The sequence below is a fragment of the Oryx dammah genome, unplaced genomic scaffold, assembly GCF_014754425.2.
Source record: "Oryx dammah isolate SB20612 unplaced genomic scaffold, SCBI_Odam_1.1 HiC_scaffold_10, whole genome shotgun sequence".
NCBI lineage: Eukaryota > Metazoa > Chordata > Mammalia > Artiodactyla > Bovidae > Oryx > Oryx dammah.
The window spans coordinates 72098107-72122700 of NW_024070194.1; the positions used below are offsets into that span (position 1 = coordinate 72098107).

General features: G+C 44.9%; 1 protein-coding gene across 2 annotated transcripts in view; it reads right to left on the bottom strand.

Annotated features, from left to right (window-relative positions):
* The window catches only part of NINL (ninein like), a 117570-nt gene that overhangs the window by 52655 nt on the left and 40321 nt on the right, over positions 1–24594 (bottom strand). For both annotated transcript variants that reach the window (XM_040248268.1, XM_040248269.1), the window contains exon 2: positions 2007–2419. In XM_040248268.1, the coding sequence (XP_040104202.1) occupies positions 2007–2189 (183 nt within the window). In that variant the 5' untranslated portion in view covers positions 2190–2419. The remainder of the gene's footprint in view (positions 1–2006; positions 2420–24594) is intronic.

Sequence of the window (24594 nt, forward strand, 5' to 3'; positions counted from 1 at the left end):
CCAAAACCTTGTTGACTACATGGGAGCAGAATGAAACAGCCATTTTGTTTGATCCAATCTCAGATTTCTTTTGATAATACTTATCAGCTTTCTTTTGAGCCATCAAACAGGAGGGGATTTGGGAATTCTCTGGAGGTTCAGTGGTTAGGACTCTGCACTGTCACAGCCAAGAGCCCAGGTTCAACCCCTCGTTGGGGAACTAAGATCCTACAAGCTGTGTAGCATTACCAAAAACAAAAAAACAGGAGGGAATCTGATGGCTGAGTGTGCTGCTATTTTATCTGATACCATTTGACTGTGTTTCTGTGTCCTCTCCCATCACAGCTCACAAAAGGAGGAAGGGCCAGGATAAAAAACTCTAAGGAAACCAGATAACCTATTTATGCTGTTTTAACCAGTGTTGATTTTCACAAATGTGCCTTTTGCTTACCTAGCCCTTGAATACAATTCCTGGTGATATCAAGAGGGGCTAGGACACGAGCGATCAAAATCACACCCGATTTTTTTTTTTTTCCCAGCCACACCATGAATGACATGTGGCATCTTAGTTCACCAGCCAGGGATGGAACAAGTTCCCCCTGCAGTGGAAGCATGGAGTCTTAACCACTGGACCACGAGGGAAATTCCCACATCTGAGCCTTAAGTCCATAAAGAAAAAGCAGTAGAGGGGAAAGTGACCGAGCAGGGTGAGGTGGGTGTATGAGGCAAAGTCCTCCTCGCTGCAGCAGCAGCTCTGCTGACAGCACCGGCCACACAGGCTCTGGGGAAGTAACAGGAGTCAGAGTCGCCTAGAAGCTCCCCCAGGGCCAGCAGGGAGGCGTTTTAGGTTGTTCTTCATTTGTTCCTGCTCAAGAACCAACTCAGGCATCTTACCAGGCTAGATTTTTTTTTCTCATTCAAAATGAGACCAGTTTTATTGAGTTCTGTGGGGGGGAATACTCTTCCTTCAAAGGTAAGATGACCAACACTATTATAGGCACTGCTTTTTTTTTTTTTTTTTTTTTTGCAGTCTGTGGGATCTCTATTTCCAAACCAGGAATTGAACCCAGGCCCCTGGCAGTGAAAGCCCAGATTCCTAATTACTGGACCACCAGGGAATTCCCAGGCACTGTTTTTAAAATGAACATGTGTACCTCCCTGATGGTCTAATGGTTAAGAATCTGCCTGCCAACGGAATGGACATGGGGTTCGATCCCTGGTCTGGGTAGATCACTCATGCTGTGGAGCAACTAAGCCCAAGCACCACAACTACTGAGCCTGAACTCTCGAGCCAGGGCTCTGCAACAGGAGAAGCCACTGCAATGAGGAACGAAGAACAGCCCCCACTCGCTGCAACTGGAGAAAGCCTACAGGCAATAACGACCGAGGGCAGCCAAAAAAAAAAAAAAATTCATTAATTACAAGCATAAAATGAATATGTTACATCTGGACACATTTAAGAAACAGGAACACTAAGACGCTAAGACGATTCTCAGTGTTCCCGTCAGGACTAGAGAAAAGAACTCCATGCACACTTTCTTCCTATCTGGGACAGATACATTCAGAGGGCACCTCTGAAGGCAGGGAGCCTTCGTTCCTGCAACAGCAACACGTGATGTTTTGTCCAGCTGCTGGACGAATTTCACGCTGGGCAATTTTATGAGACAATCTGCCTTCGAGGTACTTCGAAGCTGCCTCTGAATGACCCAGCACGTGAGCTGCACACAGATCACTGTGTTTTGTGAACCATCCATAACAACCTTCCACTCCCCAGACAAATCAGCCGTTAAACATCTTTCTGGAAAAACGGAACAAAAATCTCTGGAAGTTACTACACTTAAAAAAGGGCAATCTTAAGAAACCTCTTTCTACAATACAAGAGTTCCATAAAAGGAAAAAGAGCATCCCATTTCCTCCTAACTTTCCTTTGAAGAATATCTCTAGTCAACTGGTGTTTCTCAGACACCCACAGCTGTCACCACAGGCTCTCCACGCTTTTCTCTGCGAAAATGAAGTCCAGTACCCACCCTGGCAAACTGGTTGTTTCCAAGAAGTGTGTGCAGAAGGACAGGCAGCTGTTTTTCCAGATGGAGCTTCAGGCAGAGCTGGGTCAGCTCCTCCCGGTCCAGGAAGCCTGTCCCCGTGGTGTCACAGCTGCTGTAGACGTCCCTAAGTTGCGAAACGTAGTGGTTCTCCACCTCCTTGTCCATCCCATCGCAGGCCGCGTGCAGGACAGGAAGACGCCGCGCCGTCGGACTGGCCCTTGCCTCCCTCTACTGTCCTGGGGCACTGGGCAGTGTGGCCCAGGCAGGGTAGGTGCTGGGGTGTAGGCACCAGGGTCCGCTCAGGGTGCGTGAGGCTGGAGGAGGTCAGTGAGGCTAGAGACGTGTTCGCAGGGAATCCATCCTCTACTAGCTTGAAAAATCAGAAGTACTTTGTTCTGTTAAAAAAAAAAAAAAAAAGTACCTAATATAGAATAATCAGAAAAAAAAAACAGGTAAGTATAAAGAGGACCAAAGTCATCCAAAATTTCATCACCTAAAAAAATATCATTATTATTATTTTGGCAAATATTCACTCTATGTTTTTCTCTCTGCACTTACACACAGGACCTGCTGGGCACCTGGCACTCCTGCCCTAGGATTCCAGTCGGGCAGAACTCGGGTGTGGGGCTGGAGGTCAGAGGGCACTGAAGGCCCTCTCAAGAGCAGCGACGAGCCAGCCCCATCCTGAGGGGGCTCGCTGGACCGTAGCCCCCTCCCAATTCCACTCAAGGGCTGATTCAGGGGCGAGAGGGCCCCCACCCTTGGCCCACTGTCACCCAGGTCATGCCAGCTTTGCACATCACAGTTGAGTCCTGGCCATTCAGAAATACTTCTTTTCCTCTCCTTTCTCTCATCCCTAGGAAACTGGAACCCTGACCCAACAGAGCAGGTGCTTTGTCTTCAGCCATCCAGGCATATGCCATCGGTGTGATTCAGACCAGCATTCTACAGGTCAGGCACAAAAGACGTTTAAGGCGTCCTTTGCTAGGACACTTCCTAAACTCCATCCAAGATAAGGGCCAGACTGGCTGGCATCCTGGCCCTGCTCCCCGGCCGCCGGGGAGAGGACCCGTGAAGGGGGACACCCCCTCATCCCTCCACGCCGTGCTGCACCCCTCGAGGGATCAAGCGTGGGTGACCGACTGTCCTTGCCGTGGGCCGGGAGGGTCAGCTGGGTACCTGGCGATCACCTCCCCACTTTCTCGCTTTGTGGGTTGCTGCTGCCCCGGCTCCTTATGCTGGCTTTAGGCTTCCCAGGTGACGCTAGTGGTAAAGAACCTGCCTGCCAATGCAGGAGATATAATTATGAGATGTGTGTTGGATCCCTGGGTTGGGAAGATCCCCTGGAGAAGGAAATGGCTACCCACTCCAGCATTCTTGCCTGGAGAATCCTCATGGACAGAGGAGCCTGGCATGCTACATACAGTCCAAGGGGTCACAAAGAGTCAGACACAACTGAAGTGACTTAAGCACAGCACAATACTGCTTTTAAAACGCTGGGGAAAATATTGGCAGAAAGGAGTCGCTGCTTCTGGTCACAGGAGCCCTCCTTCCGCCCCAGGATGGGAGTCTTTTTTCAGCCAAGATTCAACATGGCAAACCTCAGCGCTGAGATGGGCCAGGAAGGTTTGAAAAACTGAAAGGGTTCCTCCACCCGGGATATATGCTGGGGCTCAGGTCTGTACCACAACCACGCTGATGCCCCTGGCCTCCCCAGGACTCAAGAGTCCTAGAAAAGGGCTGGACAAGTCACTGTACATTCTAAACACCTCGGAACTATGACATCTTTTCTACTGCGCTCATCATACCACGAATGATAGCAGAATCACCATCCTGCACATGGGTCCCCAGGTTCCCAGTTGCTCAAATCCTATTTCCAGAAATGTTTCCCCTCCCTCCCTCCCCATGGGGAAAAGGGATCAACCCAAGCACAAAACAAGAACGTGAGAAGAAGGGCTTTACCCTGTCCCTCCCAGCAGGAAGCCAGGAGTATATTACTCCGACTCTGTTCAGACTCCCCAGCCTGTGTATGGGGGCAAAGAACGCTGTCCCCTAGAATCTCCATGCAGGACCCTGGAAGGGAGACAGAGGGGACCCTCAGGTGGGGTCCAGTGTCCTGCACTGCCCACCCTTGGCACCCAGGCCTACTCACCTGTGAAGTGCAGGCCTCACAGCCAAGTGGTCCTTATAAATAATAGAACATCCAAGGCCCTCTTCAGTTTCTCTCTTCACCCAAGCTAAATTATTTAATCCTTTCTGGATTCTACAAATACATAAAGGTCCGCGCATGGAAACCACCAGAAAGCCCAGCCACATTCAACGTTCCAAATAAAGAGGAGCCCTTGGCTTATCCCGGTTTGATTCTTTTGAAGTTGGAATTTGTAGATTCTCAGTAATATGAATGCTATAAAATTTCTTTAAAATTGGAGCATAAACTTTGCTACCAGGTGAGGCAAAAACCCTGTTTTCATCCTGGGGAGAAAAACCTGCCCTCAAGCAAACTGAATACCAGTTAAGAAACAGTGGTTGACCAGCACTCTGCTGGACCACGCAGCCCTCTGGAGGCCATGAGGGAAGGTGTAGGTTTGCATTTAACTGGAGCACAGCAATGAAGGAATTTAATCCGTGGCCCTGGAAACCTGCTGGGTATCAAGACAGGGAGAAGGACTATGGCCTCTCACAAGCAGCTGGGCGTGCTGTGTGGAACCAGAGCATCGCAACCCAGAACAACTCCAAACAAGGTCCTCCAAAAAAACCCTGTAAAAGCGTGCTGACCCAGAACAAGCAGCACCAAGGTCGCATTCTAGATGGCATGTTCTGTATCTGGAGAGTATGTTACAACTCTGATTAAATATTGAAGCCCAGCCTTGAGTTCCAGAAGAGCAGGTCTGGGCACCATGTCAAATAGCCTTGGGATTGGTAATCAAACTTCACACCTCAGCACTTCTGAGCTTTAAGGATTAATCTCTGCATTAGCTGTTTTCGTGTTTTTTTTTCTTATTTTTTATTCACTTACTTTGCCAAGGTCAGCCCTATCTCAGCGATAAAGCTTGAGAGGCCATCACTTTCATCAAAGGGATTTTCCAATCCCAACAATATAAAAATAAGCTGATCCATCATTTAATTGGAGATTAATATAGTCTTTGCTCTTCCTACAAAGTAGGTATTTAGACTGGGCAAAAACTTCGCACTTCCTAAAGTGGCTTTTTTTTTTTTTTTTTTTTAAATTTATTTGGCTGCACCAGGTATTAGTTGTGGCACGTGGGAATTTTTAGTTGCAGCATTTGGGATCTGGTTCCCTGACCAGGGATGGAACTCAGGCACCGTGGAATTGGGAGCAGAGAGTCTTGGCCACTCGACCACCAGGGAAGTCTCCCTAAAGATTTTTATAATCACATGTACTTATATTCATGCTGGGATTATAGCCATAGACCCAGTGGTTATAAAACATCTACATAATTAGCTGGTTATATACATGAGGTTATCCACATAAGGTTCTACATATAAAAATGAGCTTCTCTATGTGTATCACTATATGTATGCAAATACAGAAAACCTTACTCTCAGTATCAATATCAGGTTCTACCTTAAATTCAACTAGAAAATTCTACCATAAAGAAAGCAATAGTTTCTCTTCTTTACTAAAAGTAGCCAGTAACAGTGTGGAAGAAATGACAGAACTGGAATACTACAATTTTGAATCCCTAGTGTCATAGCTGATAGGGTACAGATCATCAGTGTATGAGTAAAAACAGTTGGGGTGGGGGGGGCACTTCCCTGGTGGTCTCCTAATGCAGGGGGCACATGCCACATTGCAAGGCCAAAAAAAATTTTTAAATGAGAAACACTGGGGAATGATGACGTCATGCAAAGTGGCAGGGGAGGAAACTCCACCAGAGCAAATTGAGCCATAAAGAGGGACTGGGAGGAACTATTTGAAACTCTAGAACCAGATCAGACACAGCAAGGTGGTGAAAACAGGCTGCTGATCTTTGTAAGAGAGCAGTGAGCAGGAGCCAGTCACTACCCTCGACGCTGTGGGGACCGGAGCCGTGAGGACAGCGGCCCAAAGTCCTTTGGCTGGGGCCACAGCGGGCAATCTGGACCATGTCACCCAAGCCCTGGGACTGTGTGTTTTGTTGGTGACTGAGGACCTGGAGCAGATTCTGGCCTTGGGGTCAGCTTCCTTGGGCTGCAGGAGCTTCCCGCAGAGCATCTCTGTTATTGCTCTTTAGTCACTCAGTCATGCCTGACCCTTCGTGCCCCATGGACTATAGTCTGCCAGGCTCTTCTGCCCATGGGATTTTACTGGCAAGAATACTAGAGTGGGTTGCCATTTCCCTCTCCAGGGGATCTTCCTGACCCAGGGAGCCTGTGTCTCCTGCGTTGGCAGGCAGGTTCTTTATCACTGAGTCACAAGGGAAGCCCTCAGAGCATCTAGGAGATGGCTAAGACGAACAGGAAGACTTTGCGGGGCAGGCCTTTGTCAGGCTACTGACTGGCTGCAGACATCACAGAATGGAAATGTCAGTCACCACCCACAACAAAGAACACACTTTGCAAAAATAGCTTAGAAAAGTCACAAAGACAACTGTAGTCCTCAACTAATAAAAATCATTCATGTCTGAGGTGTGAGAGAATCAGAATGTCCAGATTTCAACAAAAACTTAGAGAGCATACAAAGACACACACATACTGGAGTCTTTTTTACAGTAGAATTTCTTTTTTATTTAAGGCAGTGTGGTCCATTTAATTTTTTTTTGTCTGCACTTCACGGCTTGTGAGATCTTAGGTCCCTGACCAGGGATAGAACCTGATCCCACTGCAATAGAAGCACAGAGTCCTAACTGCTAGACTGTCAAGGAATTCCCTATACTAGAATTTCTAAATTTAACTCTCTGTACTTCTACCCACATATTAAACAGCAGTTGCATGGAATAAGCAGTGATAAATTTCCCTTCTGAAGCAACCACAGAGAGTGCAATGGAAGAGCATTTGCTAAAACAGACTTCTGATTCTAAAGACCCCAAAATACCTTTTACACAGTTTAATCATTGCTGCCCAATCTCCCTCAACATGACTTTGTTCAAGGTTTAAAAAAAATTTATTTAATTGGAGGATTTACAATATTGTGGTGGTTTTTGCCCTACATAGACATGAATCAGCCACGGGTGCATATGTGTCCTCCCATCCTGAACCCCAATCCCACCTCCCTCCCCACCCCGTCCCTGTAGGTTGTCCCAGAGCACTGGCTCTGAGTGTCCTGCTTCATGCAGCAAACTTGATCTGGTATCTATTTTACATATGGTAATGCACATATTTCAATGTTATTCTCTCAAATCATCCCACCCTCACCTTTTCCCACATAGTTCAAAAGTCTGTTATTTAATCTGTGTCTCTTTTGCTGCCTTGCATATAGGATTGTCATTACCGTCTTTCTAAATTCCATATATGTGCATTAGTATACTGTATTGCTGTTTCTCTGACTTACTTCACTCTGTATAATGGGCTCCAGTTTCACCTACCTCACTTGAACTGACTCTAATGTGCTCCTTTTGATAGCTAAGTAATATTCCATTGTGTATATGAACCACAACTTCCTTGTCCATTCATCTGCTGATGGACATGTAGGTTGCTTCCATGCCCGAGCTATTGTAAACAGTGCTGCGATGAACACTGGGGCACGTGTGTATCTTTCAGTTCTGGTTTCCTCAGTGTGTATCCCCAGCAGTGGGATTGCTGGGTTATGTGGCAGTTCAATACAATGAGTTTTTAAAGAAATCTGTCATCTAGCTGCATTTGTTATAGCAGATGGACATTAAACCAATGTAGTACGTAACAGCTCATTATCTCAATGAGTATAAACTTGAATTTTCAACCCCGAGCAGGTCTGGCAGGCATGGTCCACCCCTGCTGTCTTCCTCACGTGGACTCTTATTGGCTGTTTTATGAATGATTTCTGTAACCTTGTTATTCAATCCAGATTTCCCAAGGATAACCTACTTTGCCTGTGACCCTCAATCTGAGAATAATGTTACAGAATATCAGAGTCAGAAAAGGGTGGTCCCAAAGGGTGCCATTCAATCACCCCACTTCACACACGAGGACCTGATATCGAACACGTAAGCACAGAGGTAGATTTCCTCAGTCGGCTGAAGAACGTGGATGGAGCGGACAAGCACGAAGGCAGGCTGAGAAGGGACCCTCTCCTGCCGCTCCAAGTGTGTGGTGCTTCCTTAGCCTCGAGGTGAGACCTCTATCAGGGAAAGCCCTGCCGATGCTTGTAACTGTATACACTGTACACAGCTCAGTGCCCAAGGAGCAGCCCCATGGACTCCCCGCTGTCGTCTTCTCCTGTCTTAGACTTTGCTGGTTTTCAAGATGTACCAATGAGGTCAAGCTAGGCAGCTGGAGCTGCTCATGCTGACCATTCACAGCTCCCTCCTCTGTCTCAATGGCATCAAGTTAGTAGGTTAAAATCTGCTCTGGGAGGACTATTTACACCACAGTCATTGGAAAATGCTTCAAAGTAGGACTCTGGGGGACAATGGGAAAGCTTTGTTAGTATACCACATCACTGGCTAAAATGTAAAGACTGATCAATATCAAGTTTTGATAGAGACATGGAGCAACTGGAATGCTCAGAACTTGTTAGTAGGGGTATAACTGGCACAACAGCTCTAAAAACCTGCTCAGTTTTATCTTCCAAAGCTAAACACATATCACCCTACAACATGGCAATTCAACACCAAGGTTCCAACTCAAATAGAAACCATAGATTTGTGCACCAAAAGACACGCTTTCTTAAGTAACATTATTCATTGTACCCTAAACTAGAAGCAATCCAGATATCCATCAATAGTGAAAATATAAGTGGAGACTTCCCTGGTAGTCCAGTGGTTAGGACTCTGCACTTCCACTACAGGGGCCGTGGGTTCAATCCCTGGTTGAGGAACTAGGGTCCTGAAAGCCATATGGCCAAAAACAAACAAACAAAAGTAAAAATAAGTAATTTGAGGCATATTCTGGGAAACTGTAAAGCCATGGAAAGGAATGAGCTACATAACAACCCTAATCTTATAAACATGACGGAAGAAGCAGATATTGCAAGATTCCACAAGCATTAAGTTCAAAAGAAGAACAAATAAACCTGCAGTGTTAGAAGTTAAGCTAGCGAGACTTCCTTGGTAGTCCAGTGGTTAAGAATCTGCTTGACAATGCAGGGGACATGGGTTCGGTTCCTCATCTAGGAAGATTCCACATGTCATGGGGCAACTAAGCCCCTGCATCATAACTACTGAGCCCGCGTGCTCTAGAGCCCATAATCCACAACAAGAAAAGGCACCACAGCGAGAAGCCTGAGCACTGAAACTAGAGAGCACAGCCCCCACTCACAAGTAGAGAAAGCCCACCAGCAGCAACAAAAACTCAGCGCTGACCAAAAAAAAAGGAAGAAAGGAAATGCTATCCAAAAAATTGATCAGCCATATTAAAAAAAAAAGAATACCCATCTCATTCTTTTCAGCAAATTCCAGAAGAATCAGAAATTTTAACCAAAAAAAAAAAAAAGAAAAGTAATCTATGAAACATCTAGAATGAAATACAGCTTCTTTATCATCCTTAAAAGAGCGGGAAGTGTGGGGAGTTTGCTTAAAAGTCAAAATTTCTATGAACAAAAAAATAAAGTCAGAAGATGGGGTCTTGAAGAGTCGGACACGACTGAGCGACTTCACTTTCACTTTTCACTTTCATGCATTGGAGAAGGAAATGGCAACCCACTCCAGTGTTCTTGCCTGGAGAATCCCAGGGACGGGGGAGCCTGGTGGGCTGCCATCTATGGGGTCTCACAGAGTCGGACACGACTGAAGTGACTCAGCAGCAGCAGCAGCAAATGCCAACAACAACAACAACAACAAGGTACTCTGCATTGGGTGACTTAAAACAACAGAAACGTATTTTCTCACAGTCCTGGAGGCTAGAAGCCCAGGATCAAGGTGCTGGCAGGGCTGGTTTCCTCTGGGATGTCTGTCCTTCCTGCTGTGTCCTCGTGTGGGCGTCCCTCTGTGTATGTGTCTGGATCCTAATCTCCTTTTCTTACAAGGACACGGTCACACCAGACCAGGGCCACCTGCTGGGCTACACCTGGAAGCCAACAGGCCCTGCAGCTCAGCTGTGGGACCAAAGAAAGACCGCAGGTACAATGACGGAGACATCCACAGTTTATTGGACGGAGGACCTTTCAAGTCCGAATCACAAGGTCCTCAGGAGTTCTGCTGCCACTCTCGGGATGACCCAGGCCTGGTCATGAAGCAGCTGTGAGGCCTCAGTTCAAGTGCTTCAGCTCTTGGAGCCTAGGCTTCCTGAGACATCAAACAAGGAGGCCAAACCTCACGGCCCAAGGCACCTCCATCCTCTGACATCCTGGTTCTCTCAGGTCCATCACAACATCTTTGGGCCCCATTCATCACTGAGCAGGAGTCCAGGGAATGAGGTCTCAGGGACACAGGCCTCAGGGGCCACGCTTCTTACACCTAGAACCCTGGAGCCAGTCTCACCACACAGACACTGTCTCCTGTCTCCCTCTGGCCTTTGCACAGAGTCTGGGTCCACATCTGCTCAGGCTCCTGTTCTCTCTCCCTCCCTTTTTCTGGACCGGAGAGAAGGCAACATGAATTGTTCCTGGACATCCACGCAAACGTTGGCAGAGGTGCATTATGCACCATCAGCAGCAAACCAATTACATGACCAGAGGTACTGGAGCACAGTGCACGGCGGCCAAACAGACCTGTCTTAAACATCAACAGGGAAACGCCCTGACACTTCAGAGCTCCACAGTCGCCTGTTCAACTACGTTTGTGTCATTCTTTCCAACCAACTTCACATTGTCCTCAGTGCACTGAAATGTTTTTAAAAATGTGCCTACATGGAAAATGTTGAAAGCCAGGTCAGTCTTAGGACACAAATGACAGTATTTATAAGACTCTAGCCCAGCTCACTGTACACATGGCCATCCACAAACACGTAGCCAAAGATGAAAATGATGTGGATCAGAAATGGAATCAAAGCTGACAGAACAGTGAAAAAGAACATATATTAATAAACAATCCAACATAATGTAACAGAGGGCACTGGTCTCTCTTTTCCAAACACTGTGGATCATATCACATTTACTCAAAAGAAAAGTCTAAAAGAAAGAAAGGAAAGGGACTGCCCAACAGACACAGAAGTGAATGCACAAACCTACTGCCCTTAAGCCTTTTCTTTTCTCCCTCTCCCACTTAAGTAAAAAATCTACCAGAAGAATATGTAATATGTAAAATGTAATGTGTGATCCTCTGGGTTTGTAAGGCCGACTGCTCCTTTACCCTACTAATCAAACCCTGAAGTGGATTCCAGAGATTTTATTCCAGCTGCGTTGGCACAACTCAAGAGAGACACCATCTGCCCACGATCTTCTGTGGGAATCAAGAGGCCTCCACGCCCGGCCACAGCCTTTGGGTTGGAGCCTACTCAGCCAGGCCTGGAGACACCCCCTCAGAAGACTGGAAGAGGCCTCCCTGGAAAGATCTACGCCCAGGAGAGATGAACAGGGGACAAGCAGGTCCTGGGAAAAGGAAGGAGACACAGAGGAATTCAACCAGAGAACTGGTTGATGATCCTCACAGCTTCGACAGCAGGTTCGGGAAGGGCCCCCTGGTGCACTGTTAGCCTGGGGACCCAGCAAATGAGCAACTTCACCTCTGACAAGAGCCCCCTGAAACAGGGCAGCCCCCACACTGACTCATCTCCCCACTTCTGCATGGGAGGATGTGGGCCTCAGGGACCTGCCATGCCTTCCTACTGTCGGACGTTAACTCCCATCCTTGATTTATGTTAGAATCTCTCTTTTTAAAATTATTATTATTTTTTAATTATGCATTTGGCTGTGCTGGGTCTTGGTTGAGGCACGTGGGATCTTCGGTCTTCATTGCGGCACTCAGGATCTTTAGTTGCGGCATGTGGGATCTAGTTCCCTGACCAGGGATCGAACCTGGGCCCCCTGCATTGGAAGCTCAGAGTCTTAGCCACTAGACCACCTGGGAAGTCCCTACACTAGAAACTGGCCTCAGAAGTACTTTGGGAAAAGAAGTGAGTGATCTAAGGCACAGGCTGGAGGAATGGCATTTTAAAGGGAGCTGTGCACTGACGGGCCACGGGGGTCCTGACTTCTCTGAGCATCTGTGTCCCTAACCGGTGGCCCGTGGGCAACAGCAGGGAAGGTATTTTCTCACTGCCTTTACGATGAGAGACACTTTATACATAACTGATCACTAGCTGGGCTGGGTTTCCGATGCCGCGCACAGGCTTTCTCTTGATGGCAATCAGGGGCTACTCTTCACTGCAGTGCGGGGCTGCTCCCGTTGCAGAGCACAGGCTCCAGGTGCACGGGTTTCAGCAGTTACAGCTTGCGGGCTTAGTTGCCCCTTGGCCTATGGGATCCTCCCGGACCAGGAATCAAACGTGTGTCCCCTGCAATGGCAGGCAGACTCTCATCCACTGTACCACCAGGGAAGTCCATTTAGAGACAACTTTGAAAAAAAGAATCATCCCATGGCAAAGATACTTCCCTCTGATTCAGTGGTGGTGCAAACTGGCCTGAAGTAAATCCAGCTGGGTTCGCACAAAAACATGGGTCATGAGGAAAGCCAGGATAAGACCTCAATCTTTTAAAGAAAAACACAGGCTGTGCACCCCAGATTGTGTGTGCCTGGGTGGAGAAGGGCTGGATGTTTTATGCCAGAACCTAATGTTCTTTTCATTGGTGCCTATTCTACTCTAAACATACCCACTAAGTTAACGTTAGTTACTACAGCTTTTATTTCTATAATTAATTCTTTTATAAGCTATTACAACCTTGTAACTATTAATAGTTCAGTTTGCTGACAACATCCTAAGTAAAAACCACAGGTTGAGATTAATACAAATGTTGTTTGGTTTCCGAGAAGGCCAATTTGTTCCAGTTCACTCACACACCAGGTGGGGCAGCTAAAACTTTGATAGAAAAAACAGTTTTGATAGCTTGCCAAGTTTGGGGCAACCACAGCAACTGAAAAATAAGTGAGGAATCCTGAAAAAAAAAAGAGAAGGAAAGACAGAAAGCCCCAAATTCTGCAAATACTACCTAATTCACCAGACGACCCAACTATGCATGTGTGCAGCAGCCTCCAAGCAGCTAAGCCAAGAGTAAAAGAACTGATGGACTTCCTTGGTGGTCCCAGAGTTAAGAGTCCTCCTTCTGACGCAGGGGACTTGGGTTTGATCCCTGGTCGGGGAACCGGATCCCACATGCCATGGGCAACTCAGCGTGCTTGCCACAGTGAAAGATCCTGCATGCCACAACTAAGACCAACACAGCCAAATCAATAAATACTTCTTAACAAAAAGAATAAAAGAACTGAAATGAGATTTGAGCTGCTGCCCAGAGGCAGAGTTTTCAGTATGAAGCCGACAGCACTGCCTACTAAAACAAACACAAATGAACACTCTTCAGAGGAACATAACAGAAACTTCCTTCTCCATGATACACCTTCACAATGTCCAGGACATAGTCCAAAATTACTCACAAAAATGAAGAACCAGGAAAGAGTAAGAGAAGTCAAAACCAGAGATTAACCTCAAAATGAGTGAGATGTTGAAATTAGCTGCCTTAAAATCCTTTGCCAGCTTAATTACACTCAGGGATGTGAAAGCAAAGATTCTCCTAATGAATGCACATATAGAAAACCTCAGCAGAGAAATAGAAACAATAAAACAGCCAAATGGAAATTTGAGAACTAAAAAACCCCATAATATCTGAAATTTTAAAATTCAAATAAAGGGCTTACTAGCTGAATGGATGTGACGGAAGGAAAAAGTCAGAGAACTTGAAGACAGATGAACAGAAATCATCCAATCTTAAGAACAGAGAAAAGGCAATTATTTAAAGATTAGCCGCAGAGATTAAAAAGATAATTTTCAGAAGTCTAGCATACGTCCTAGGAGGAGAAGAGAGGGAATTAGGCAGAAAAACGGACTGAAGAACAAACGGCAAAGATTATCCCAAATTTGGTGAAAAACAAAAATGTACAGATTCATGAAACTCAGTAAACCCCATTTAGCGTAAAAGTTAATAAAACTACCCCAGGCACATCAGAGCCAAACTGATGAAAAGCAACATAAGGAGAAAATCTTTAAAACATCCAGAGAAAAACAACACACCACATATAAGGACACAATAATTCGAAACGATTGCTGACTTCTCAGAAATAATGGGCTCCAGAGGACTGCGTAACTTCATCTTGAACATGCTTAAAAACAACAACAGAAAGAAAACTCTGTCCAACTATAATTCTGTACACCAAAAATACCCTTCAAGGGATCTTGTCTTCTTTGCAGCATGCGAACTCTTAGCTGTGACATGTGAGATGCAGTTCCCTGACCAGGGATGGAACCCAGGGCCCCTGCATTGAGCCCAGGGCCCCTGCATTGGGAGCACAGAGCTTCAGACTCTGGACCACCAGGGAAGTCCCCAAATGCATTTTCAATTAAAAACACAAACTGAGAGAAATGCCAACAGCCCTGTGCTAAAAGAAATGCTAAAAGAAATGCTTCAGTTGAAGAGAAATTATGCCAGATGGAAACTTATAATTTTAGAAAGGAATAAACAGAATCCAAAAAACCAAATATCTGATTAAAATGAGAGAAAAAAGTTGTAAACTTGGAAAAAATACAACTAAAGTTAAAAAAAAAATACCATTGTCTTGTCAAATTTCTAAGATATGTAGATGTAACACATATAACATCTATACTATCAAAGTGGGTGAGATGGGGGTACACATTTGCAGGATTTCTATAGTACATGTGAAGTGACAGAATATTACTTCCAAATAAATTATGAAAGGTTAAGTCCACAAAAACATCTGCACACAAATGTTTAGAGCAGCTCAATTCATAATTGCCAAAACTTGTTAGTGACCAAAATATCCTCCAATAAGTGAATAGAGGGACTTCTCTGGCAGTACAGTGGTTCAGATTCCATGCTCCTGATGCAAGGGACATGGGTTCAATCCCTGGCTGGGGAACCAAGATCCAGTATGCCACACAGCATGGCCAAAAAAAAAGATAAATTGGAGTACATCCATACAACAGAGTATTATCCACCACTTTTAAAAAATGAGCTAGCAAACATGAAAAAACTTGGAAGAACTTTAAATGCACATTACTAAGTGAAATAAGACAATCTAAAAAGGCCACATAGTATATAATTCCAAATATATGATATTCTGAAAAAAGTAACACTGTTGAGACAGTAAAAAGGATCAGTGGTTGTCAGGGGTGGGGACAGGGCATGGATGAACAGACAGAGCACAGGGGATTTAAGGAAATGAAACTTCTCTGCATGATACTGCAAAGGTACAAACATGTTATTATACATTTCCAAAACCCGAAAGGTGTAAAATAGGGAGTGAGCCCTAGTGTAAACTCTGGACTCTGGGTGATCATGGTATAAATGTAGATTTGTCAACACAGTGTTGAGGGATGTTGGTGGTGGAAGCTATGGGGTGGGAGAAGTATTGGGTTGGCTAAAAAGTTTGTTTGGGTTTTTCCATAAGATATTACAGAAAATCATGAACAAACTTGTTGGCTAACCCAATATATGGGAGCTCTCTGCACTGTCTATTCAATTTTGCTGCGAACCTAAAAGTGCTCTAAAAAATAAAGTCTATTAATTTTTTTAAAGAAAACAGAAACAATGGTTGGATAAAATACTGTAACATGCTATAACACTTAGGACCCTTGAGAACATTATACCAAGTGAAAGAAACCAGTCATAAAAACCACACATAGCATGATTTCATGTAACTGAAACGTTTAGAAGAGGCAAATGTATAGAGACAGAAAATAAATTAGTGGTTGCCCTGGGCTAATGGGGGTGGGGTGTCTGAATGAAACCGGGAATGATTGCTAATGTGGGATTCTTTTGAGATGATGAAAATGTTCTGAAACTTGTTGTGGCCATGGTTGCACAACCCTGTGAACATACTAAAAACCACTGAATTATACATATTAAATGGGTGAATTGATGGTATGTGAATTGTATCTCAATAAAACTGTCATTTTCTTAACTAAAGCTGCAATTTTTTAAAAGTAGCTGGTTAGAACCCATAGCATGCATACTTTAAACATTAGAATGCTGAAGAATACTGAAGAAGTCTCTAGACTTCTAGAGATAGAAGATGGACTTATAGTGATAATTCAGCAGGAAGGCATGTCATACATATCCACATGCCTAACAACAGAGCCTCAAAACAAACAAAGCAAGAACTGAAGGAACCAAAGCTAGAAACAGATGGAAATTTTAAACACCAGTTTCTTAACAGGTAATAGAAGTAGATCCAAAGTAGGCGGGGTGGGGATATAAATAATGTACACAATACCATCACCCACCTTGTCTACAAGAAATATGTTGAGGATTGACACATGTACACTGCTGATGTATAAGAGAGATAACTAATGAGAACGTATTGTATAGCTCAGGGCACTCTATCCAATGCTCTGTGGTGACTTAAGTAGGAAAAGAAATCTAAAAAAGAGGGGATATATGTATACACATAACTGATCCACTTTGCTATACAGCAGAAACTAAAGTAAGACTGCAAAACAACTCTACTCCAATAAAAACTAATTTTAAAATATATTGAGTATAACAAGCAGTGGTTAAGCATTCACTTCATAATAATTTTTTGTCTCCTTGGAACTTCCAAGGATCTTTCAGTGGTCTGAAACTTTTCTTTAAAATTTACTATGATCTTCTTTCCTCTTATTATTTATATATTTACTCTGGGCTGTGCCAGGTCTCCCCGGCCGCACATGAGCCTTCTCTGGCTGTGGCAAGTGGGGGCTGCTCTCTGGTTGCAGTGGGCGGGCTTCTCGTTGCGGGGGCTTCTCTGGCTGTGTCCTGGCTGTGTCCTCTCAGGGCCCTGGCTCTAGGATGCATGGGCTTCGGACGCTGCGGCCTGCAGGCTCTAGAGCACAGGCTCAGAGGTTGTGGTACACGGGCTGTGTTGCCCTGCAGCATATGGAATATTCCTGGACCAGGGATGGAACCTAAGTCATAGGCAGATTCTTAACCACTAGATGAACCATCAAGGCGGTCTTCTTAAAGGAGGTGACCAAAGTAATTTGCACAGATGCCTTTTTCCTTAACACCCTTTCCAAACACGAAGACTTATGCAAAACCATCCCATTTTCCCCAAGACACAATCCCTGTATTCTTCCCTCTTAGATGTTTTAATTCTCTACTCCCTGGAACCCAGGTGGTTTTGACAAGAAGCCCTGCTCCCCCGCAGAAACGTGCTGGGGGCCAATGACAAGCCGTCAGCCAGAGACAGACAGCCTCCAGGCTGGTGGGTCTGGAGTGCTGCAAACAGCACAGCAAAGGAAATGGACCTGGTCTGGACCCCCGTTTCATCACACAGCAGTGGCACCTGGCAGGCACGTGTTCATTTCCTATCCGCAAGCAGCAAAGGCGAGGCGCGAGCTGGAGCCTCCTGCTTTTCCCAGGAGGTGGTTTCACTGCCACCGCCTTGTGATGCTCTCCAGGGTCTTAAGCTCCATAGCACGGTTGCTTTTCAACACTTGCCTGCCAGCTTCTGACTCATGAGACCTGTACAACCTCCTTCAACAGATTGTGCTTAGTCACTCAGTTGTGTCCGACTCTTTGTGACCCCAGGGACTGGAGCCTGCCAAGGCCCCTCTGTCCATGGGATTCTCCAGACAAGAACACTGGAGTGGGTCGCCATGCCCTCCTCCAGGGGATCTTCCTGACCCGGGATCGAAGCTGGCGCTCTTACGTTTCCCGCCTTGGCAACCAGGTTCTTAACCACCAGCGCCACCTGGGAAGCCCAAGGATAGCAGAGGGAATGTGAAAAGAGAGGAGGTGCCCGGTGTGGTTATGTACACCATGGGAGGATGTCAGGGACAACTTCTCCTTAAAAAGCAAGAAAAGCAAGTTGCAAAACCGTGTTCTTTCATCCAAGAAATATTTACTGAGGGAATTCCCTGGCAGTCCAGTGGTTAGGACTCCATGCTTTCACTGCTGAGGGCCCGGGTTCACTCTCTGGTCAGGGAACTAAGATCCCACAAGCCGTGCAGCAAGGTTAAAAAAAAAAAATATATATATATATATATATATATTTACTGAGCATGCACCATTCTAGGCACTTAGGACACAGCAACTAACGAAACAAACAAACCTGGCAAATAAGCCAACCCTGTCTTAAATGGTGATAAGTAATATGAGAGAAACAGAGCAGGAGGCAGGGTATCATCGACTCACAGCCTTAAATGGGGCAGATGGGGAAGGCCTTCCTGAGAAGGGGACCTTTCTGCGTGTCTGAAGGTAGTGTATCTTGGTCTGCATACATATGCCTGGTGCTTTCCTGGTGGTTCAGTGGTTGAGATCTGCCTTGCAATGTAGAGAACAAAGGTTCAGTTCCTGGTTGGGGAACTAAGATCCCACATGCCTTGGAGCAACTAAGCCAACAAGCTGCAACTAGAGAGTCCACAACGAAGATCCCACGTATGGAAATTAGGACCCGACATAACCAAATAGATAAATAAATATTCAATATTTTTGAAAAGCCAGCCTGGCCTCAAATGATTTCAAGAGGTCCCTAAACCTGAGAGAGTTATTTCCTAGGCAGGTTGATAAGAAGTCTAGAGGTCCTCAAGGAGAGAGGGGTCTGGAATTCTCAAGGAGGAAGAAAGGACAAACTTTTTTTCCTTCTCTACATTCCTTAGGATTATATAACAATAATGTATTCTGCCTGAGGACAGTCTCTGGATTAAACCTTCTGGCTAATTCTGTTATTTTAAAATGTAAATTATGGGAGTAGGTCTGGTGAGGTCTTTACAACCTCCAGACATTCTTTGGATTCATTGGAGAGTATATAACTTCATTGGTAATACTAACAAGAGAGTACTCTTTCTGCCCACTTCTGACGCCTATGTCAGAAGCTTTCTCTATCTCCTTTACACTTTAATAAAACTTTATTACACAAAAGCTCTGAGCGATCAAGCCTCGTCTCTGGCCTGAGATTGAATTCTCCTCCGGGGGCCAAGAATCCCACCAACGTGATTCAACAACAACCTTTCAAACCCCCAAGTATTCCCCTGCCTTCTTCTAAAGCCTGAAATTTCTTTAATGAGGAGGGAAAGAAACCTATTTAATTTCCTTTAATTTTATTAAATTTGTATTTAATTCTGTACTATCAAAGAGAAATATCTGATGGTTTTGGAAACGCTGGCGCACAGGGCTTCCATGTTATCAGGCGACCGTGGAAGCATATGGTTGATGTCTGGACTTTGCTCCATCACAAGGGAAGGGGAGCACAAATTTCAAGAAGACAGGTGGGTCACTGAGTCAGAAGGAGCAAAGGCGGCTGTCAGACAGCACTCATCCCGGCTCAGCTGCCTCTGCCTGTTTGGCGCAGGACAGGGCAGCTGTCTGCCGTGTGGTGTGCATGTCGTGTGACTGAAACCAGGCAATTCCAGTACGCTAACCATGACGTTCACACAAGGCAATTTAGCAGTGACCGGGCACCCTGGACACTCACTGATCAGCAGCGCTACGCTGGATCCTCACCTTCTGTACCATCTGCACTAAAGCGAGAGGGGAGCTCTCTAGCAGACCCACTCTGAAAGAAAGGCTAAAGCAAATTCTTCAGATTCAAAGAGAATAATACCAGAGGGAAACAAATTTCAAGAATAAGGGAAGAGCAATAGAAATGGCAAATAACTGCGTAAATATGAGACTTATGGTTTTTTGGTCTGTGCCATCCAATGTGTGGGATCTTAGTTCCCCAACCAGGGGTGGAACCCTTGCCCACTGCAGTGGGAGCTCCTAGTCTTAATCACTGGACTGCCAGGGAAAACCCTAATTTTTTTTTTTTAAGAAGTGGCCAAAGCAGTCAGCTTTTTATACTTCTCATTTACTTTTAAGAAATATTCATTTTTATTTATTTATGTAGCTGTGCCAGGTCTTGGTTGTGGCACTTGGGACCTTCCATCTTCATCACAGCAGGTGGGATCTAGCTCCTGGACCAGGGATCAAACCCAGGCCCCCGTGCACTGGGAGCACAGAGTCCTAGCCACTGGCCCACCAGGGAAGTCCCGAGACTATTCTGTATGTATATATGATGTATACATGTATGACAGCAGAAAGCAAAATTTCCAACACTGTCTGAAGCAGTTTTTGATGCACGAAGACGTAGCACTAAGTGGTGGTGTGGCTTCTATGTTCCCCTTGACGTGGCACAATCTTATTTCCAAGCAGACAGAGAAAAGCTAAATATGAATACTATAATCTCTAGTGCAACCACTAAAATACAGAGATACATGGTGAAACACATCAATAAAAATGATTAAAATGGAACACTAAGAATATATCAACAATACAGTCGATAATAATGTAGAGGAATATAGTCAGTAATAAAGTAATACCTTTCATGGTGACAGATGGTAACGAGATTTACGGCGATCCTTTTGAAATGTAGAGAAATGCCCAATCACTATGCTGCGCACCGGGGGACTAACAGAGTGCTACAGTCAGTTATACTTCAAAACTAAACAAGTTCATAGAAAAAGAGATCGGATTTGTCGTTACTGGAGGTACACAGAGGGGTGTTGGGAGGGGAACTGGAAGAATCTGGTCAAAGGGTACAAACTTCCAGAGCCACCACTCAGCTGGGTCAGGCGGCCGGCCGGGGAGACCTGGCCCTCCCGGTCTCTGCCCCCGGACCCAGATCCAGAAGGAGCCCAGGGGCCGAAACACCCTCTGCGCACACGCCACGGGCTCACCGGACCTGCGAGCCCGAAACACCGAGGGCCGCCCAGAGAGCCCGGCTCCCGCCGCCCGCCCGCCGGCCTGTGTTCCAGGCACGTCCTCCCATCCACGGGCTCGCCGGAGACATGCGCTCCTGCAGGCGATCCGAGCGCTCCAGAAGGGCACGCGCCTGCTGCTAAGAAAGACCCCCTTCTGCCGCCTGCAACTCTCATCCAACCAGCCTCCCGTCCCTTCCTCTGCCCCAAGAGACTGTCTCCTCCTCTCCTACCCGCCGAGACCAGAAGAGCCGTGCCGCCGTCTCTAAGCTCCCTGGAGCTGACACCAGCCACCAGTTAGGTCCCAAGAGTAAGCACCAAGAAAGAACAGAGGTGAAGATTCGCGGAGACTCGCGGAGAGAGTCTATCTTCTCTTGAGTCTCCTTTTCCTCTCCACTCCTCCCCCCATCCCCGCTCCTTCACCGGCAAGAGAAGTACGTGTTAAATTCACTCGTGATGTGGACTTCAGCTGGCAAACCCAGGCCCTGTTAGCCCTGCAAGAGACGGCAGAAGCGTTTCTAGTTGGTCTCTTCGAGGATGCCTGTCTCTTCTCCTTACACGCCGGCCGCATCACGCTCTCCTCAAAGGATGCTCAGCTGGCCCGGGGGATCAGAGGCATTCAAGAAGGGCACAGCTGGGCTCCGGGCACCCGCCCATGTCTCTGGTGGATACCAGAGCCCCTGCCCATGGCTAGGACCAGACCCATGGGGTACAAGGTGTTGCCGGCACTTGCTGTTTCTGAGCAGAGTGTGTAAGTTGCTTTCCTAGTTAGTTTTTTTCAGAAGGAGAAGACTGCATGGCTTTCCTCTGTAACAGAGGTAAAATATGAGAGAATCAAGGTATTCCAGAAATCCTCTGAGAATAATTTTCAGATGAAGATACTCTAAGGTTGACTTCACTTTGCAAATTATTCATATGACTGTTTGATGATTTGGAAAACATCAGATTTTCTAGGTTATAGGAGAAAAGGACATTTACTGATTATTTTAAATCCTCTTGTACCATTTAAATGTTTTACCATGTGTATATTTACTTTTATTTAAAACATGATGGAACAAATAAGGGAAGACCACTCCAGTCAGTTGCATGGAAGAGCCTGGTACATTCAGGATACAAATATGTGTCCCTCAGATTGACTTCATCATTAGTGGCAGAAGCAAATTCCTCTGTGCACTGTGCCTGTCAACAGATCAAAAACTCAACTGAGATGAAAACAGAAAATTGTTAAGGTCTGATGTTTTAGCTCCTTCTGGTAAACTCCTACCAAAGTCATTCAGAAATTCCAACTTGTAGAATTTATTTGATTCTTTTATTTGCAAATCATAGATGTATCATAATTCATACTTCAGAATTCTTCATTCCAGGATTTTAAAGAGCCTTTTCAATGTTTTTACAGGTATTTTTATAACTTCCTTGTGGAGAGATAATATAAATAATTCTTAATGAAAAAAATTTGAAGCAAAGTTACTGTTATACAGCGATTATACTGTGTTAGTGCTAATTTCTTCATTTGGACACTGTTTTCCAAGAGCCACAATTTAAACAAGAGAATTGAAGGGATGTATTTTTGTCTCTGGAGAAGGCAATGGCACCCCACTCCAGTACTCTTGCCTGGAAAATCCCATGGACGGAGAAGCCTGGTAGGCTGCAGTCCATGGGGTCGCTAAGAGTCAGACACGACTGAGTGAACTCACTTTCTCTTTTCACCTTCATGCACTGGAGAAGGAAATGGCAACCCACTCCAGTGTTCTTGCCTGGAGAATCCCAGGGATGGGGGAGTCTGGTGGGCTGCCGTCTATGGGGTCGCACAGAGTCGGACACGACTGAAGCGATTTAGCAGTAGCAGCAGCATTTTTGTCTCCAATGGAGTAGAGTGTGAGCTGATAAAATCCTTGCCCTTCTTTTGTAACTGAAAGCAGTTTAAGAGACTTCCAGGGAAATAGGAAGTGCCACCAGAAGACTTTTGATATCGTGTGTGATGAAAATGATTAGTGAGCCTGGATATTAATAATGATGCAGTCAGCCAACTGAATTCAAACTAAATGGAAGGACCAAGTTCTGTTGTTTGATACATTTTAACCCTTTGGAAAAACCTTTTCCTGTTCTACATCAACTCATTTTTATGTAAACAATGGAATAAACCTTATCTATGAATACATTTTTTTTTTAAAAAGGTACAAACTTCCAGTTGTAAGATAAATAAGTACTAGGGATATAATCTACAACACAGTAAATACAATTAATAAACACTGTTCTATGTTATATATGAAAATTGTTAAGACAGTAAATCTCAACAGTTCTAATAAGGAAAAATACTATTTTTCTTTTTTTTCATTTTGCATCTATATGAAATGATAAGTGTTCACTAAACCTACCGTGGTAACTATTTCAAGATGTATGTAAATCAAATCATTCTGTAGACCTTAAACTTATACAGTGTTGTATGTCAATTATATCTCAATAAAACTGGAAGAAAAAATGAAATAGAAAAAAAAAAGGAACACTGAGCAACATTCAAGTAATCCAGGAAAGGAAAAAAAATAGAATTAAAAATATAGAGGATAGTTATATGTCAACTATACCTCAATAAACACACACAGGGGACAAACAGAAAACAAATAATAAAATGATAGACTTATACCCAAATATATTAATGGTTACATTAAATGTAAATGGTCCAAATGCACAGACTAAAAGAGAGGGACTATCAAACCCAAACACATGCTCTCTTCAGGAAATCTACTTCATGTTTTAGTAGAAGGATGGGTAAAACAAGCCATACAAACAATATTTCTTTATGTAGAGTGACTATATTAACACCAGAAGAAGTAGACTTTGGAGGAAGGAAGTTACCAGAGATAAAGAGGGGAGTTAAATGATTTCAAAATGTCCACTTAGCAAGAAGATATAATAAGCCTAAATGTAGACATACCAAAGGAGTATGTCAAGGCTATATATTGCCACTCTGCTTATTTAACTTATATGCAGAGTATATTATGCGAAATGCTGGGCTAGATGAAGTACAAGCTGGAATCAAGATTACCAGGAGAAATATAAATAACCTCAGATATGCAGATGCCACCACCCTTATGGCAGAAAGCAAAGAACTAAAGAGCCTCTTGATGAAAGTGAAAGAGGAGAGTGAAAAAGTTGGATTAAAACTCAACATTCAAAAAACTAAGATCATGGCATCCAGTCCCATCACTTCATGGCAAATAGAGGGGTAACCATGGAAACAGTGAGAGACTTTATTTTCTTGGGCTCCAAAATCCCTGCAGATGGTGACTGCAGCCATGAAATTAAAAGACGCTTGCTCCTTGGAAGAAAAGCTATGACCAACCTAGACAGCATATTAAAAAGTAGAGACATTACTTTACCAACAGAGGTCTGTCTAGTCAAAGCTGTGATTTTTCCAGTGGTCATGTATGGATGTGAGAGTTGGAGCATAACGAAGGCTGAGTGCCAAAGAATTGATACTCTGTGGTTTTGATGTTGATAATTGATATACTGTGGTGTTGGAGAAGACTTGAGAGTCCCCTGGACTGCAAGGAGATCTAACCAGTCCATCCAAAAAGGAAATCAGTCCTGAATATTTATTGGAAGGACTGATGCTGAAGTTGAAGCTCCAATACTTTGGCCACCTGATGCAAAGAACTGACTCATCAGAAAA